This window comes from Bombina bombina, chromosome 6, assembly GCF_027579735.1.
Source record: "Bombina bombina isolate aBomBom1 chromosome 6, aBomBom1.pri, whole genome shotgun sequence".
Classification (NCBI taxonomy): Eukaryota; Metazoa; Chordata; class Amphibia; order Anura; family Bombinatoridae; genus Bombina; species Bombina bombina.
The window spans coordinates 693,019,768-693,038,584 of NC_069504.1; the positions used below are offsets into that span (position 1 = coordinate 693,019,768).

Below are 18,817 nucleotides of genomic sequence, written 5' to 3' on the forward strand. Positions count from 1 at the left end.
CAAATTGGGCACAATTAGCCATTTTCCCTCCCCAGTGTCATGTGACTCGTTAGTGTTACAAGGTCTCAGGTGTGAATGGGGAGCAGGTGTGTTAAATTTGGTAATATTGCTCTCACACTCTCTCATACTGGTCACTGGAAGTTCAACATGGCACCTCATGGCAAAGAACTCTCTGAGGATCTGAAAAAAAGAATTGTTGCTCTACATAAAGATGGCCTAGGCTATAAGAAGATTGCCAAGACCCTGAAACTGAGCTACAGCATGGTGGGCAAGACCATACAGCGGTTTCACAGGACAGGTTCCACTCAGAACAGGCCTCACCATGGTCAACCAAAGAAGTTAAGTGCACGTGCTCAGTGTCATTTCCAGAGGTTGACTTTGGGAAATAGACGTATGAGTGCTGCCAGCATTGCTGCAGAGGTTGAAGGGGTGGGGGGTCAGCCTGTCAGTGCTCAGACCATGCCCAAGAGGGTTAAGGCAGTGCTGCAAAATAAAGGTGGCCACACAAAATATTGATACTTTGGGCCCAATTTGGACATTTCCACTTAGGGGTGTACTTTTGTTGCCAACGGTTTAGACATTAATGGCTGTGTGTTGAGTTATTTTGAGGGGACAGCAAATTTACACTGTTATACAGGCTGTACACTCACTAGTTTACATTGTAGCAATGTGTCATTTCTTCAGTGTTGTCACATGAAAAGATATAATAAAATATTTACAAAAATGTGAGGGGTGTACTCACTTTTGTGAGATACTGTATATCTTAAAGCCCTTTTTTGTCAAACATATATACTGTATCTTTGAGCACTTAGAACTTTTTCAATATTTTTTTAAATTTTAATCATAAAGTGTTTATATGAGTGTAACTGTACTTTACACTTATAAATGCAACTTTTTTTTCTTGCCCTACCCTTTACGCAAGTTCTTCAGTCTGGCTAACCCGAAAATCACGATTGCACTCGAGCAAATGCATTTACTTTAAACTTGTAATATGCGCCCCCACTTGTAATCTAGTCCTGTATGCTTTAAGGTTAAAATTATATCAGTTATTCAATTAATTCTCTCAACTAAAGATCTAATCCCAACTTTACAAGTAGGTTAAACAGACCAAGGCAGTTTAAGAAATTTTTCCTACGTAAAAGAAAGTTTTCAAACTTTTTAAACTGTAGCAGTTTAATTGTCTATAGATCAATAAAACATGATTCTACATTTTTTTTTTCTTTTTAACCACAGAACACAGATGATGGCACTTCAAAAAAGGACGTGATACAATATTTGAACCCTCTAGTAGAAAAAACTTTTAGCACCAATCCTAATCATCTGAGTGAAGAAATAAAGCAAATAATAAAAAAGCTCCACATTGAAGGTAATATATTTTAAATATAAGCATTACAAACAGTTGTAAGTAAAGAAAAAACACATTCACACCCATACAGTTTGTTATCTTTCCATGGGAGAAACGTTTTCAACAGGTGGGACAATATGTACCTTCAAATGCCTTAGCAGCCCAGAATTGTATAAATTGTGTAACAACGTAAAGGTTCAGTCTAATGCATAAATGATACACTCTAATTTGTTAGAAAATGTAATACAGGTGCAAATCCCCAAATCAGGAATTCCAAAATCCAAACTTATTCTGAAAACCAAACCTTTTAATTAATATTAAATTTTTCCTGCCTTTAAGTCTCAATCTTCTCTGCCTGTGTTTATGGTTTGCTTTTTGTGTTATAAAATGCAAATTATAGTCTATATTTATTTAAAACAACAAATATTACCTGCCTGATTACAGTACTGTACTATGTTTCTGAGGGTACTATGTATGCAAAAGTATTACAAATGATATAAAACTCCCTTTAGGTTACATGTATAAGCTATATTATGACATGTGGATATTGCCTAAATGACATAAGATATTATTTACACTTGGTCCCATCCCCTCTCCAAACTGTCCCATTTTAAAGAAACAAATATTCCAAAATACAAACTGTTCCAACATACAAACCATTCCCGGTCCCAAGCGGTTTGCATAAAGGGTTTTCTATCTGTATTCGCTTCAAATAGTTATTACGATTCCAATATTTTCATTTTTTTATTTTAGTTTTTGGAAAACACAGCCAAGAGTTTTAGCTCACAATTACATTTTATGAATGCCGATCACTGAGATCCCAAATGGGTTAATGGAGTCTGATTTTTTTCTTCTTGCAATTGAATAGAGCGGTGTTTCTGTGTTAAATAATCTGAATGCAATTTTTGTATATGTGCATGATCGGTATACTAGGCCTGTTTGATCAATTATGTTTTTTACATTTTTTAAATGAATATAGAAAACCTCATTTTCTGTTTTGGTGAGAATCAAGAACACTGTGTGATATTAATATCTGTAAGGAGGAAGTGACTGACTTCAACTGATCACATCTTCTAAAAAGTTATTTTAAGAGTTCTCATACTGTAAATCCTGAAATTGCTAAATGATGAAGTTTAAAATATCACCAAAAACTCCAAACCTCACTGCACAGAAGGAGATTTATCTTTGCTGTGTATCTATTACTCCAAGTCAAGAAGATGGTTATGTGAGGTTATATATACTATAAAACCATTTTTTTTCAAAACAAAATTTTTGAGACTCCTATTTAAAGAAACAGAAGTAATTACAGGCTTACCAGATTACCAGCAAAAGAGGGAACAAATACACTTCAATTTTTATTAAAACATTGTTTTATATATATATATATATATATATATATATATATATATATATATATAGAAGCAAGTAAAATGTGTTCACTCAGTACACTGGGTAGACACAAGTGATACTCTATAGTTAGCGCTAGTCAATATTGTGTAGGGTATAGTGGCAGCTATATAAGACAAGTACTGGTTGAGATGTATGGTCCCAGTCAGTAAGTGTAAATGTGTATACAAGGGTAGATACAGCGCCTATATATCCATTAAAGTATGGGTAGTGTATGGGAATATAAGTGAAAGAAATGGATAATTGATTAAATGACAATTAAAAGATTATAAAAATATATAGTAAAATAAATAATGCTAAAAAATGAATAAATTGTGAAACAATGTTCATATGAGTCTTTAGAAAGTATACAGTCCGTAGTAAATCTTCACATAAAGTTGATATGCAGTAAATAGATGGTATATAATACCCTTACCAGATATTACCTCAATCTAATGAGGTAAGTATGCCGCACTGGGGGTATATATAGATGGTAGAATCTTCTCCTTGTATCCAGATGTGATGCCTCTTGGGTTTTCGTTAGCCTCCTGGAGTATGCAGGGATGTGTTTCTGGTTGTAAATAGATCCCTTGCACTTCCTTTGGGTTGGTAGTTAGCCTCTTGGAGTACCTTTTCTGTCTTGGTATAAACAATTAGCAAACTTCCAGATTTATAGGGACACCAAGGTAAAAAGTAGACAACGTTTCGGACCTCTAGTCCTTAATCATGTCTGACATGATTAAGGACGAGAGGTCCGAAACGTTGTCTACTTGCTTTTTATAATCAAGCATTAACATAGTGTAGGGAGGTGGGAAACTAGTGGAAGCGCAACCATTTTTCATTTATTTTAACTAGAGCAAAAGTGCTGTTGTGTGCTCCTGGAATGTTCCAGGTGTCTGCCATCTCTTTTGTACCCCTCAAATAATATTTTGCCAAATGACCACTATGTAAGCAACGTGTTAATGTGAAATCTGATCATATAAAAAATACATCAGATTTTTGTTAAAATTAGATACAAAAGAAAGAAATTTACAAGCTCTTCTAACAAAAGAACAAACTTGCCTAAATAGAACCCCTAACCTAAAGTTAAGAAATAATTCCAGAATAATACACAGGCTGTGCAAAAAATGCTTTAAGTTCTAAATAATTTTTTTTTTTTTTTTTATAATTATTATTTTATTGAGATCATTCAACTTAAAGACAAAAACAAACTTACAGGACAGATATGGACATAAGCATATGTCTTCACAAAAGTATGGATATCAAATAAAGACAGTAATTCACATACAGCATATAGAGGAAATAGGCATCTTCAAAAATAAACACATGTGAATAGGAATAATTATCCTGTAATATAGATTTCTGACCTCTTTTGTACAAATAAAATATTAATTCCCAAACCAAATGATGGTCACTTTTGAACCAGGAATATAAAAAATTAACAAATTTGGGAATAATACTAGATCAAGTATGTCGTATAAGGTTATTAAGGATGGGGATATTAATAGCCATAGTGTTTCAACAAGTATACAATAAGTAATAGGGAAAAGTTCGATGGAATCTATGTTCCCTTGTTTACTGAGTAAACCAAACCCCAAAAAAGGGGGGGGGGAAGCTAAAATTCTACCCACTATAGATATATGGGGCAAGAATACCTAGCCTGACTTCTATCTGTTTCAGTGTAAATACAGTTTACTAGAACTCGTAATTAAATGGGAGGATATATGAAATCCAGGTTATATATAAGTGGCCAGCCACCTGGAATCTATTGCTTACAACATTCAATAAATGGGCTTAGATACAAACAGAACCAGAGTCAAACTATATGGATTGTTAGAGATAGTCTTAATTAAGACCATTAGACTTCAGGATATATCTGGGGCCAATCTCATAAAATAATCTTCTACAAAATTAGGACTTTACAGACATATTTATAACTAGCATGTCATACATAGGTATTTCAGTCATAAGAGTCTAATAAAGTAGCGATACCATAGACATGGATGGAGCCCGAAATACAACATACATAGTTAGATCAACAAATAGACTAGAAATATATATCCACTATTGGTGGACACTACTGTGGCTAAATGGTATCACATTAATTATAGAACAACTTAGACATATCCAAATAATATAAACATTACCATGGCTAAATAGTATCATTCTAGATACAGAACAACCTAGGCATATAAAAGTAGTATAAGTCCTATAACTAAATGTAGAAATAATAACATAATGTGTAAAACAATACTATTGACCCTCTAACATAGGTATAAAATAAGTGTTTTAGCATCACCCAAGTAACAGCAAAGCTCTAATAAAGAAACAAACGCACAGGGTCTGCATATTCAATAACAGAAATGTAGAAACATACCATAACAAATTCCACATCAAATAGCAATATACCTCTATCAAGAGTAGAATGATATAAATACAGCAACCTAGGGTGTACATTACAAACTTAACCAATAGGATAACCATTGTGACAAAATATACATATAAAGTGACCCAAAAACTTGCACAGAACAAACAGGGCAAAGCCAGTTAAATTAAGTAAGGGTCAATAAACTAGAGTGTTCTCAAATCTCTAGACAAAAATGAGCAATTTAACTAAATGCAACAATTAAACATAAATATCTCAGCCACATATATAAAATAGCTTGCAAACCTAAGGTAGAAATGGTGGCTTAGTATATGCAGCTCACAAACATACATACCTAAATTACGTCTGCTGTAGAGGATTGACTTCTGCTAATACTGTCCTTGCCTCCCCTCTAGTGGTGAAACTAGGAGTCTACAGTTTGTCACCTAGTAAAATATTTTATAAACCCCGTACTGTGTTTTAAGAAATTTGAGAAGATATCTTAGACATCCTAAGAAAAAATTCTTATTACGCACTAACTAGCATAAAATAAGATATACAATCACTACCCCACTTATCTCAGCTATATTCTAGTAGAGAGAAGCATAATATTAAAATTGCACTAAACATCACAAATAGGACTTGCATATACACATTAACTTTCTATATATCAAAATATGAATATGATCCTAGAAGTACGGTTAAATACTTACAAATACTGCAAACCAACTATTAATTGACATAAGTTCAGTACCAGGTCATACTACCCAAGCATGGGCCCTATACCCAAGCAGCATGCCGGCAACAATGTATAAGTATTAAGCAGCAGAAAAATTCTAGTATACTGACAAACGCTAAATTTATGTAGCCTAGGGCTGAGTGACTGACCCCAAACATTGTGTAATATCAAAGGAGAAAAGAAAAAAAAAAAAAAAAAGAGAAGAAAATGGAGTAATTAAAAAGAAAGCAGGACATGTAGCCATATTAATAGAGTCCTATATATAGAAACCTGTAAACACTATTACACAACAAAGTAATGGTAATATAAACCTAAGGAAAACTAAATAGGGAGTTCAAAGTCTAAAACTAAAATTATGTTGTGATCTTCTTTTCATGGCCAGTATAGTTAGTAAAGTCAACCTATTCCACGTTTATGAGCTGACAGACTGGTGTTATGTTTTTCCCTGGCGGACTGCCAAAGGGACAGTGGAGTATACACGGCCAAAGCATTAAGGCTCCTCACATCCAGCTTCTCCCCCGTATAGGAGAGTAGTAATGTCTCTGACCCAGCAAGCTGCAAGGATGCAGGTAGAGTGTTAGGGCTCTTCATCTCCAAAGTGAAGAGAGAGGTGATGGTCCGATCTTTGAATTGTCGCTCTTGTCAGCTAAACTGCACGTGAGGAGAGCAAAAGTAATTGTACCTTGATCCAAGGGGTCGGCCGCGTCCCACAAGGACCAAGCTTGTCCAGCATGGTGAAAGTGCTGCTCCCCACCTTCCCTCTGAGTATCTGTGAATAAAGATGCTGCAGGGGTCAAAGGAGTAGGAGATAGAGGCGTAGAGATCTTTGCCCTCCTAGCCGTATGTGACATAAGCCAGCTGTCTAGGTCTCTGACCAAAGTCTCCTTGAAATCCGAAAAGAGGGCCTGTATGGTCTTTAGACTGTCCTCCATGAAGTAATGGGAGGACGCCATTTTATTGAGGGGAAAAAAAATGCGTCACAAATAGGTATGATGGCTAGTGCCTCTGCTTTACGTCCAATTTAGTAATCAGGCAGACAAAGTATAATAACTTTAGATGTGATCCAAGTAAACACTGCTTTGATGAAGACGCTCCTTTAATAGAGGCTATGTGCTGGCAAATAAAAAGTCTGTGAGCCGTGTCTGTGCCCATGTCTCTAATCTCTTATCAGATGATCGTTGCCTTAAGGGGGAGAACACATTGCTGTTGTAGTCATATTATATGCCCAATACTGACAATATTACCAGCGGATGGTTGTCACAAAACTCCTTCAGTCGTGCTGATAACCGTTCAGCTACACGTACTGCTTTTACTTTGATGAGCGGCAAAGTCCGTTGCGGGCCGCAGCCTGTTTCCTCACCAGTCCAATCTCTCCTGCACACTGAACGCTAGTCTGACCCCAGTATAAGATCGGTAGGCTATGATCTACATTTTCAGGTGTTAAGTGCTAGATTTATGAAGCTTTACTCGCTATGAGCTTTTAGAACACCCGGTTTGTGTACGGAGCTTTGGTACATTGCGGCCATTGCAGTCAGCCGCTCGCTCCGCACCCCGTTCTAAATAATTGTTATTACAAAATATACGTGCACACCCTTACAAAGAATAGAAACATACACAATAAAATAACAGTTAAAGGACCATTAAATACAGCAGAATTGCCTAATTAACATACAAAAGCACAATAACATGACAAAGTAATAGTACTTACTCAACAGTAGATTTTTCTGTGACAAATTTCTAAATTTGTTTCCATTTCCTACCCCTTGCATCATGTGACAGTCAGACACAAAATACATATAGGTATACACTGTGTCCTCTTGCACATGCTCTGTAGAATCTGGTGCCTCAGAAAGTATACATTTAAAAAATATATATATTATAAATAATTAAAATTGCATGCGCTGCGTGAATTGTGAAGGTTTAATGTCATGATTTTTAAGGCGCTTTAACAACAAAACCAATAAGGCAAAAAATCCAATAGCTAAATAATAGGCATGTGCAGCCAAAAAAATTTAATTTTGGACAAAATTTGAATTCCAAATATTCGGGGAAATTTGTTTTCCCAGATATTTGTTGGCTGCACTATTCGGTATTTGTTTTGTTAAAATGTAACGAATACAGAATTTTAGTAAAACATTTACATTTTGTCATGAAAACTAATGTAAATGTTTCAAAGCTACAAGTGACAAGTTCACCTGTAGTTACAATACTTACCCTAATGTGCTCTGGAGAGTGAGCTAACCCAATCCTCTTCTTGCCAGAGCCCAACTGCACTAACAGGAGGCTTAGCGCTCTGCTCCCAGAACCTGCACTAAAGTTACGATATTAACCATTTAAAGAAAAATAATGAATACTGATGATTTTTGTCCGTATTAAAATGTGCATTAGTAACAAATCAAATGCGCATCGCTACTAAATAATAATAGAGAAGAACGCCTCTTTTAAAAAGACTAGCAATAATATAGGAAAAGGTCACTTTCCATAAGATCCCAACAGATCCTGATGCAATTTCCATATATTATATATTTAAAAAATGCTAGGGACTTTACAATCTCCTAGTTATAAAAAGAGAAGAAACAATAGTGCAATGACATAAAAATAAATACTAATTCAAACACTCCAAATAAAAACTGCTCACTAGATTACTGGTATCATCAATATATAAATGCTAGATTGAATGATGCATACAAAAAAAGATTAGTCTGAGAATAACATGTAGATGTATTTTTAACCCCTTAATGACCACAGCACTTTTCCATTTTCTGTCCGTTTGGGACCAAGGCTATTTTTACATTTTTGCGGTGTTTGTGTTTAGCTGTAATTTTCCTCTTGCTCATTTACTGTACCCACACATATTATATACCATTTTTCTCGCCATTAAATGGACTTTCCAAAGATACCATTATTTTCATCATATCTTATAATTTACTATAAAAAAATTATAAAATATGAGAAAAAAATGGAAAAAACACACTTTTTCTAACTTTGACCCCCAAAATCTGTTACACATCTACAACCACCAAAAAACACCCATGCTAAATATTTTCTAAATTTTGTCCTGAGTTTAGAAATAACCAATGTTTACATGTTCTTTGCTTTTTTTGCAAGCTATAGGGCCATAAATACAAGTAGCACTTTGCTATTTCCAAACCATTTTATTCAAGATTAGCGCTAGTTACATTGGGACACTGATATCTTTCAGGAATACCTGAATATCCATTGACATGTATATTTTTTTTTTAGAAGACATCCCAAAGTATTGATCTAGGCCAATTTTGGTATATTTCATGCCACCATTTCACCGCCAAATGCGATCAAATACAAAAAATCGTTCACTTTTTCACAAACTTTCGGTTTCTCACTGAAATTATTTACAAACAGCTTGTGCAATTATGGCATAAATGGTTGTAAATTTTTCTCTTGGATCCCCTTTGTTCAGAAATAGCAGACATATATGGCTTTGGCATTGCTTTTTGGTAATTAGAAGGCAGCTAAATGCCGCTGCGCACCACACGTGTATTATGCCCAGCAGTGCAGGGGTTAATTAGGGAGCTTGTAGGGTTAATTTTAGCTTTATTCTAGTGTAGCAGACAACCCAAAGTATTGATCTAGGCCCATTTTGGTATATTTCATGCCACCATTTCACCGCCAAATGCGATCAAATAAAAAAAAAAGTTCCCTTTTTCACAAACTTTTTGTTTCTCACTGAAATTATTTACAAACAGCTTGTGCAATTATGACATAAATGGTTGTAAATTTTTCTCTGTGATCCCCTTTGTTCAGAAATAGCAGACACATATGGCTTTGGCGTTGCTTTTTGGTACTTAGGCCGCTAAATGCGCATCACACGTATTATGGCTAGCAGTGAAGGGGTTAATTAGGTAGCTTGTAGGGAGCTTGCAGGGTTAATTTTAGCTTTAGTGTAGAGCTTAGCCTCCCACCTGAAACATCAGACCCCCTGATCCCTCCCAAACAGCTCTCTTCCCTCTCCCACCCCACAATTGTCCCCGCCATCTTAAGTACTGGCAGAAACTGCCAGTACTAAAATAAAAGCTATATTTGGGCTTTTTTTTTAAAAAAGAAAAGGCATATTTACATATGCTGCTCTGTAGGACCCCCCTTTAGCCCCCAAACTGACTGATCCCCCACCAAACAGCTCTCTAACTCTCCCCCTGTCTTAATGGCCGCCATCTTGGGTACTGGCAGCTGTCTGCCAGTACCCAGTTTAGAATAAAATTGGTGATTTTTAAATTTTTCCCCTTTTCTGTAGTGTAGCACCCTGCCTCACCAAAGACCAACCCCCCACCCCCTCCTAGATACCTTCGATTTATATTTTTTTTGCCATAAATATACCCCTTTCTCAAACTTTTATACAGTTATATTTTCTGTAGTGTAGCGTTCCCACCCACTCCCGCCCCGTGCACGCGCCCGCCCGCCGCCCCCGTGCACGCGCGCGCGCCCGTGCGCGCCCCCATCGGCTCTGCCCCCGATCCCGCCCCCCTCTACATTACCCGGCCCATCGATGGCCGCCCACCCGCCTCCCAAGTCGGCTCCCACCCACCAACGATACCGGCCATCGATGTCCGGTGCAGAGAGGGCCACAGAGTGGCTCTCTCTGCATCGGATGGCCATCTAGCGTTATTGCAGGATGCCTCCATATCGAGGCATCACTGCAATAACCGGAAAGCAGCTGGAAGCGAGCAGGATCGCTTCCAGCTGCTTTCCACACCGAGGACGTGCAGGGTACGTCCTCAGGCGTTAACTGCCTTTTTTTTGAGGACGTGCCCTGCACGTCCTCGGTCATTAAGGGGTTAAATAGTGACAAAAGACATGAAACATTTGAATGTCTATAAAACACTGTGAGCTGCCATATTGTAACTTAGGTTACCTTCTCTGCTGTGGCCAATTAGGGACAGTTACAAATAGGTCATTAGAGTTTGCAGCCAATGTCTGTGAGGAATATAACAGTGTTCTGCACTTCCATTTCTAACAGGAACTGAAATGCTCACAATTTCAGAATGGAATTACAGGAATAGGGGACAAAATAAGCAATGAAATTATATTATAGAGGTTCTTTTTATATGCACGACTTAGCATTTTATGTTACCATCTCAAAGTGTTTAATGTCCCTTTAATATTAGTCCTTTTTTAAAATGGAGCACTTCAATTATCATTATATTGTGACATTACATATTATTTTTCTTAAAATTGGTTGTATATTGATTTCCTTTAGAAAAAATGGAAATGAATTGTTTTCACAAATGGATATATTCAACAAATATTCTTACAAAACTAATGCCTGCATTAATGAAATTCAGCTGCTATGAACTTCAGAAAATCTGAAATAAACTTTTCTGATTAAACAATTTTTTTGAACATGCACATCTCTAAGCAGCGTACTGGCCTTTCTCATTCCCCAAGCTAGACTGAACATCTAATTTCTTAGCTCACTTTATTCAGTATTTCTGCTGGAAACTCCCAAAACATCATATTTGCACTAAATTGCACAATGTTATAAAATCCAGGAAGTGCAAACTGTTTTGCTTTGGATTTATCTATAGAAGTTTTGGGTTTTGTACTTTCATCAGTAAGATTTAGATCAGGTAGCCCTTATCCTCCAATCAGTAGTGAGGCACGTTCTGAAGGTTTGTGTAAAACTAATATCAATCATGAAAATGAAATTGCTTATTGATTTGCAGTGTGGCATTGTACCGAATAACATTTGTGTATATATATTGTCTACAGTGATAATGTTCTAGTAACAGGGTTTTTTCATTTCTCCCAAACAAGCTCACACACAGATGTACTGGTATTTGATATAAGTATTTTTTATTTTTTTATAATGATTATCAGAATAATTATGACAATAAAATGAGAAATTACAAATATATTATATGTAACCCATTTCTTCACCATTTTCAGAAAAGATGCTTAAGACATATAACTTCAGGGAAACCACAGTACTGTGACAAATGGATGTCTCACACACGTACAAAAATGATAAGTTGCAGGCAGCGTTACCTGCTTATATAAGAGAGTGTTGGAAAAATATAGTAAAAGGAGACTAGAAGGGATTGAACTTGAGACAAATGTCCTGTGTTCTTTTAAAGGAACAAATGTGTGTTGTGGCAAAATAAATAATTACATATATATTCTAAGTCACCAGAGAGAAACAATCCCTTAACACATTTGTAGGTACAGATCAAGTGTACAATGTTTCTATAATTATTTAAAAAATAACTTTTATTTATTCAACTTAATTACAAATGAATGTTCACAAGTCAGCTATATATGTGTTAGCCAATCATCTTTGTTATTGTTTGTGAAGTATCTATGATTGGACGATGATTGTTAACATTTATTAACATTGTAACGTTGCCAGTCAGCAACGTTATTTGTTATCAATGTATGCTACGATCAGCTCCGCTTTTTATTGTTACCAGGGTTTTTTTTTTATATTTTACAACTATCAAAATGTAATCTTTAATTTAGGATTTGAATTATATTTTTCTTTCAGCTGCTTATATATTGTAATGAGATGTTTTATTAGGAATTATTATTATTCTTCTTTTTATTTTCAATATTTTTTGTTATCACAATAGCGATTATCTAATATGTAGATGTTAAATTATTGCTTGGTTGAAAAAATAAAATATGAAGAGAATATGAAGAGAAATACAGAGATCTCCTAAGAATTATAACTATACATAAAGACAATATGAAGGATCTTTAGTGTATGCTTACATATGATGCTTATATATGAAAGTAAAATATAAAAGTATAATCTTTTAATCCTTTTGGTCTTACTGCGTCAAGTAACTATAAACAATTGCATTCTGCTCTAAGGAGGGATTTTTCAAGATTATGTAATTCCTAGAGATATTTTCTGTAATACTGAAAATCCCAATAGTTTCAAATTACATTAGTGAAAATGTTTTTCTACACTTATTAACGTTTTGCCATTTTTTTTATCTCTTTTGGCATTATATTTTATATATGTTCCAAAATCCTTATTCTAAAGTTTGTATACAGGCAATTTAAAACTATGGGGCATATTTATCAAGTTCCGTATGGAGCTTGATGCCCCTTGTTTCCGGTGAGCCTGAAGGCTCGCCGGAACCAGAAGTTATGAAGCAACGGTCTAAAGACCGCTGCTCCATAAATTGTCCGCCTGCTTCGAGGTCACGGACAGAAATCAAGTAGATGGAATATGATCAGGTCGATTGACAACCCTGCCATGAATCTGCAGGGGGCGGCATTGCACCAGGAATTCACAAGAACTGCTGGGGCAATGATAAATGGCGACAACTTCGTATCATGTCCGCTAGCACATTGATAAATATGCCCCTATGTGTAGATATACTGATAATTTATACAAAATCAATAAATAACATTTATTGCAGGATATCATGTAAAACAATAAAAACAGTGAGCGATTCTCAAATGGAGTAAAAGAATATCCCCAGCTAGGGAAAAAATATATATATATATATATATAAAAATATATTAAAAAAATGTTGCTAGCTAGAAGAAAGTCCCCAGATATTGGGAAATAATAATCCTTAGTGGTGAGTCTATTGAGTGTGTCCCAAAAAATATATGCAATAGTAGTCCTCAGTGTAAAGCGTTAGTCCGTTGTAGCAAGAAGTACAAAAAATGCAAAAAAGTAGGTTAAAAATAAAAAATGTGGGATAATATATAATGACAAAGGAATTTTTTTTAACTTTTTTTTTATATTTATTTTTTAATATATATTTATATTTTCCCACATCATTATATATTTTCCCAGAATTTTTTTTTTAACTTACTTTTTTGCATTGTTTGTACTTCTTGCTACAAGAGGGTGAACTGTATCTCTCCAACTTCTCTTATGCAGGCTCTCCTAATTGGAGATAGTAGGTAGGGTGTCCCATTGTCCATCATATTTTAATCTTTTGAAAAACTTGTGGTTTTCAATTAGAACATTTTAAACATATTAAAGGAACAAATGTACTTAAAAATTATTTATCTGATGTATATATTTTAGTTTTATAACACGGGTAAGGTGAAAATCCCAACCTGAATAGTGAGATTGTGATGGGGATGTATTGTTGTTTAGCTAACAGACAAGGGAGAAGATTGAATAGTGTGTATATACTCTTCACAATAAAAGTCCAGACGGTTGGTTTGTTGATAATGGTATCTTTCAAGAGATGGCAACCATGTTACATGTTGCCTCCAACTTTGTATCGTGGGTATCCGTATTTATTTCCAAAGCCTAGGGATCAGCTATCTAGCTCCACTGACCATAAGGTACAGTAACATCTGTTTGTATTTACATTTAATCTTGGGGGGTTTATTGAGCAAGAATGTCAGGGGTTCAAATTGGATCTTTTGTGATAGGGTTTGTTCAATTTCCCTGTGGACATCTTGCCAGTAAGGTTTCAAAATTGGACAGTCCCACCATATATATGCTAAGGTTCCTATTTGGTTGCATCTGCTCCAACTGTTGGGATCTACATGTTAATATATTTTAGATAATCTACAAGAGTGTAGGTACCATCTGCACAATATTGTCATGTTTGTTTCAGTGATACTCATATATGAAGGTGATTTGCCCATTTGTCTAAAGATTATGGACCAGTCTTTTGGTGTGATAGTGAGATTTAGTTCTTTCTCCCAAATCTTTGTGTAGGCTGGTAGTTTTGTGGAATGTATATCTAACAGTATTTTATATATTATCAATAGGATTCCTCTTGTAGGTTCATGTGCTGCACAAAGGGCTTCAAATGGGTTTAAGGTTCTGGTTAGATTTTGTTTATCTTTGTTGTGACAGATAAAATGGGAAAGTTGTAAACACTCATAACATCTATTAAAAAAGGGGATTTTTTTTTTAATTTAATTTTTTATTGAGGTTGTGCGAATAGTACAACATAAATGGGTTACCCCAATATACAAAAAACATGAATAACAAGAGCTTTATATAACAGTCAAATATATAAGTTTATATGATACAAGAAAGAAGACATTATAGGTATACATCTGGAAACTCGGTTTTATAATCTTTACTGTATAGGGGGTTTCCTCATTTGGCACATACAGTCACTCTTGGACCTAAAAATACTTACATAATCTGGAGGAAAATTAGCTTTTGAGATGGTTGCTTTTGGACCTGTATAGTTAATATAAATTAGCAAATGATATTATAATGATATTTATGGCGGTGTATATAAAATCAAATGATATACCTAAATATAAAGTTTGCATGAGAAGGGGTCACTCTTGGGCCCTCAGTATATGGAAGGTATAACGCTTAGTGACCCTTACTGATATGTATAAGAAAGAAATATGTGCAAACTTATGTTAATAGATGGTAGTATAGGAGGTACTACTTATATGCGGTTCGTATTGAACGAGGAGTTAAGCTACGATATAAGGATGAGATGATTCGTGGGGATCAAGTAGCTAGGGACCTGTACAAACAAAAAAGCTTTTAGAATGCAAATATATTGCATGTCTGAATGTCAACAAACTATGTGCATATAATAGCAATGATACGTTCATCTAAACTAACCCTAGGAGAACCCCCATATCCATTGAGAGGAGCTACTAGTTCCCATAACTAACAAGGAGTGAACCATGGCCCTTAGTAGCTCCCTATATCTGATAAGAAAAATAATTCAGATAATACTATAAGTTAATGCTCCAAGGGCAAGTGGGAAGGATTGGTTAGTGTTCCCTGTGTCTTAGTAGTACAGGGTGTCCCATCTATCTATTGCAGTAGTAATAGGGGATTCATTAATTATTTTACCCTTTCTAGAGTACATAGGCCTAGATTTGGAGTTTGGTGTTAGCCGTGAAAACCAGCGTTAGAGCCTCCTAACGCTGGTTTTAGGCTACCTCCGGTATTTGGAGTCACTCAAAATAGGGTCTAACGCTCACTTTTCAGCCGCGACTTTTCCATACCGCAGACCCCTTACGTAAATTGCGTATCCTATCTTTTCAATGGGATTTTTCTAACTCCGGTATTTAGAGTCGTGTCTGAAGTGAGCGTTAGACATCTAACGACAAAACTCCAGCCGCAGGAAAAAAGTCAGTAGTTAAGAGCTTTCTGGGCTAACGCCGGTTTATAAAGCTCTTGACTACTGTGCTCTAAAGTACACTAACACCCATAAACTACCTATGTACCCCTAAACCGAGGTCCCCCCACATCGCCGCCACTCGATTAAATTTTTTTAACCCCTAATCTGCCGACCGCCACCTACGTTATACTTATGTACCCCTAATCTGCTGCCCCTAACACCGCCGACCCCTATATTATATTTATTAACCCCTAACCTGCACCCCACAACGTCGCAGCCAGCTACCTACAATAATTAACCCCTAATCTGTCGACCGCAAAGCGCCGCCACCTACGTTATCCTTATGTACCCCTAATCTGCTGCCCCTAACACCGCCGACCCCTATATTATATTTATTAACCCCTAATCTGCCCCCCTCAACGTCGCCTTCACCTGCCTACACTTATTAACCCCTAATCTGCCGACCGGACCGCAGATTAATTAATTAATTAAATACAATTCCAACAAATAACTACAATGAAATAAACTAACTAAAGTACAAAAAATAAAAAAGAACTAAGTTACAAAAAATAAAAAAATATTTACAAACATACGAAAAATATTACAACAATTTTAAACTAATTACACCTACTCTAAGCCCCCTAATAAAATAACAAAGACCCCCAAAATAAAAAATGCCCTACCCTATTCTAAATTACTACAGTTCAAAGCTCTTTTACCTTACCAGCCCTGAACAGGGCCCTTTGCGGGGCATGCCCCAAGAAGATCAGCTCTTTTGCCTGTAAAAAAATAAACATACAATACCACCCCCCCCAACATTACAACCCACCACCCAAATACCCCTAATCTAACCCAAACCCCCCTTAAATAAACCTAACACTAAGCCCCTGAAGATCTTCCTACCTTATCTTCACCATACCAGGTTCACTGATCCGTCCTGAAGAGCTCCTCCGATGTCCTGATCCAAGCCCAAGCGGGGGGCTGAATAAGGTCCATGATCCGGCTAAAGTCTTCATCCAAGCGGGAGCTGAAGAGGTCCATGATCCGGATGAAGTCTTCATCCAAGCGGGAGCTGAAGAGGTCCATGATCCGGATGAAGTCTTCTATCAACGGCATCTTCAATCTTCTTTCTTCCGGATCCATCTTGCAGACCTCCGACGCGGAACATCCTCTTCTCCCGACGCCTACTAGCCGAATGACGGTTCCTTTAAGGGACGTCATCCAAGATGGCGTCCCTCGAATTCCGATTGGCTGATAGGATTCTATCAGCCAATCGGAATTAAGGTAGGAATATTCTGATTGGCTGATGGAATCAGCCAATCAGAATCAAGTTCAATCCGATTGGCTGATCCAATCAGCCAATCAGATTGAGCTTGCATTCTATTGGCTGATCGGAACCTGGTGAACCTGGTATGGTGAAGATAAGGTAGGAATATCTTCAGGGGCTTAGTGTTAGGTTTATTTAAGGGGGGTTTGGGTTAGATTAGGGGTATGTTGGTGGTGGGTTGTAATGTTGGGGGGGTATTGTATGTTTATTTTTTTACAGGCAAAAGAGCTGAACTTCTTGGGGCATGCCCCGCAAAGGGCCCTGTTCAGGGCTGGTAAGGTAAAAGAGCTTTGAACTGTAGTAATTTAGAATAGGGTAGGGCATTTTTTATTTTGGGGGTCTTTGTTATTTTATTAGGGGGCTTAGATTAGGTGTAATTAGTTTAAAATTGTTGTAATATTTTTCTTATGTTTGTAAATATTTTTTTATTTTTTGTAACTTAGTTCTTTTTTATTTTTTGTACTTTAGTTAGTTTATTTCATTGTAGTTATTTGTAGGAATTGTATTTAATTTATTTATTGATAGTGTAGTGTTAGGTTTAATTGTAACTTAGGTTAGGATTTATTTTACAGGTAATTTTGTAATTATTTTAACTAGGTAGCTATTAAATAGTTCTTAACTATTTAATAGCTATTGTACCTGGTTAAAATAATTACAAAGTTGCCTGTAAAATAAATATTAATCCTAAAATAGCTATAATATAATTATAATTTATATTGTAGCTATATTAGGATTTATTTTACAGGTAAGTATTTAGCTTTAAATAGGAATAATTTATTTAATAAGAGATAATTAATTTAGTTAGATGTAAATTATATTTAATTTAGGGGGGTGTTAGTGTTAGGGTTAGACTTAGCTTTAGGGGTTAATACATTTATTAGAATAGCGGTGAGCTCCAGTCGGCAGATTAGGGGTTAATAATTGAAGTTAGGTGTCGGCGATGTTAGGGAGGGCAGATTAGGGGTTAATACTATTTATTATAGGGTTAGTGAGGCGGATTAGGGGTTAATAACTTTATTATAGTAGCGCTCAGGTCCGGTCGGCAGATTAGGGGTTAATAAGTGTAGGCAGGTGGAGGCGACGTTGTGGGGGGCAGATTAGGGGTTAATAAATATAATATAGGTGTCGGCGATGTTAGGGCAGCAGATTAGGGGTACATAGGGATAATGTAAGTAGCGGCGGTTTACGGAGCGGCAGATTAGGGGTTAATAAGTGTAAGGTTAGGGGTGTTTAGAATCGGGGTACATGTTAGGGTGTTAGGTGCAGACGTAGAAAGTGTTTCTGCATAGCAAACAATGGGGCTGCGTTAGGAGCTGAACGCAGCTTTTTTGCAGGTGTTAGGTTTTTTTTCAGCTCAAACAGCCCCATTGTTTCCTATGGGAGAATCGTGCACGAGCACGTTTTTGAGGCTGGCCGCTTGCGTAAGCAACTCTGGTATCGAGAGTTGAAGCTGCGTTAAAAATGCTCTACGCTCCTTTTTTGGAGCCTAACGCAGCCTTTATGTGGACTCTCAATACCAGAGTTATTTTTATGGTGCGGCCAGAAAAAAAGACGTTACCGACAAAACTCCAAATCTAGCCGACAGTGTGGCAAT

General features: G+C 36.3%; 1 protein-coding gene across 2 annotated transcripts in view; it reads left to right on the plus strand.

Annotated features, from left to right (window-relative positions):
- The window catches only part of LOC128663457 (uncharacterized), a 260,004-nt gene that overhangs the window by 101,600 nt on the left and 139,587 nt on the right, over window positions 1–18,817 (plus strand). For both annotated transcript variants that reach the window (XM_053717792.1, XM_053717790.1), the window contains exon 4: window positions 1,234–1,366. In XM_053717792.1, coding sequence (XP_053573767.1) covers window positions 1,234–1,366 — 133 coding nt within the window. The remainder of the gene's footprint in view (window positions 1–1,233; window positions 1,367–18,817) is intronic.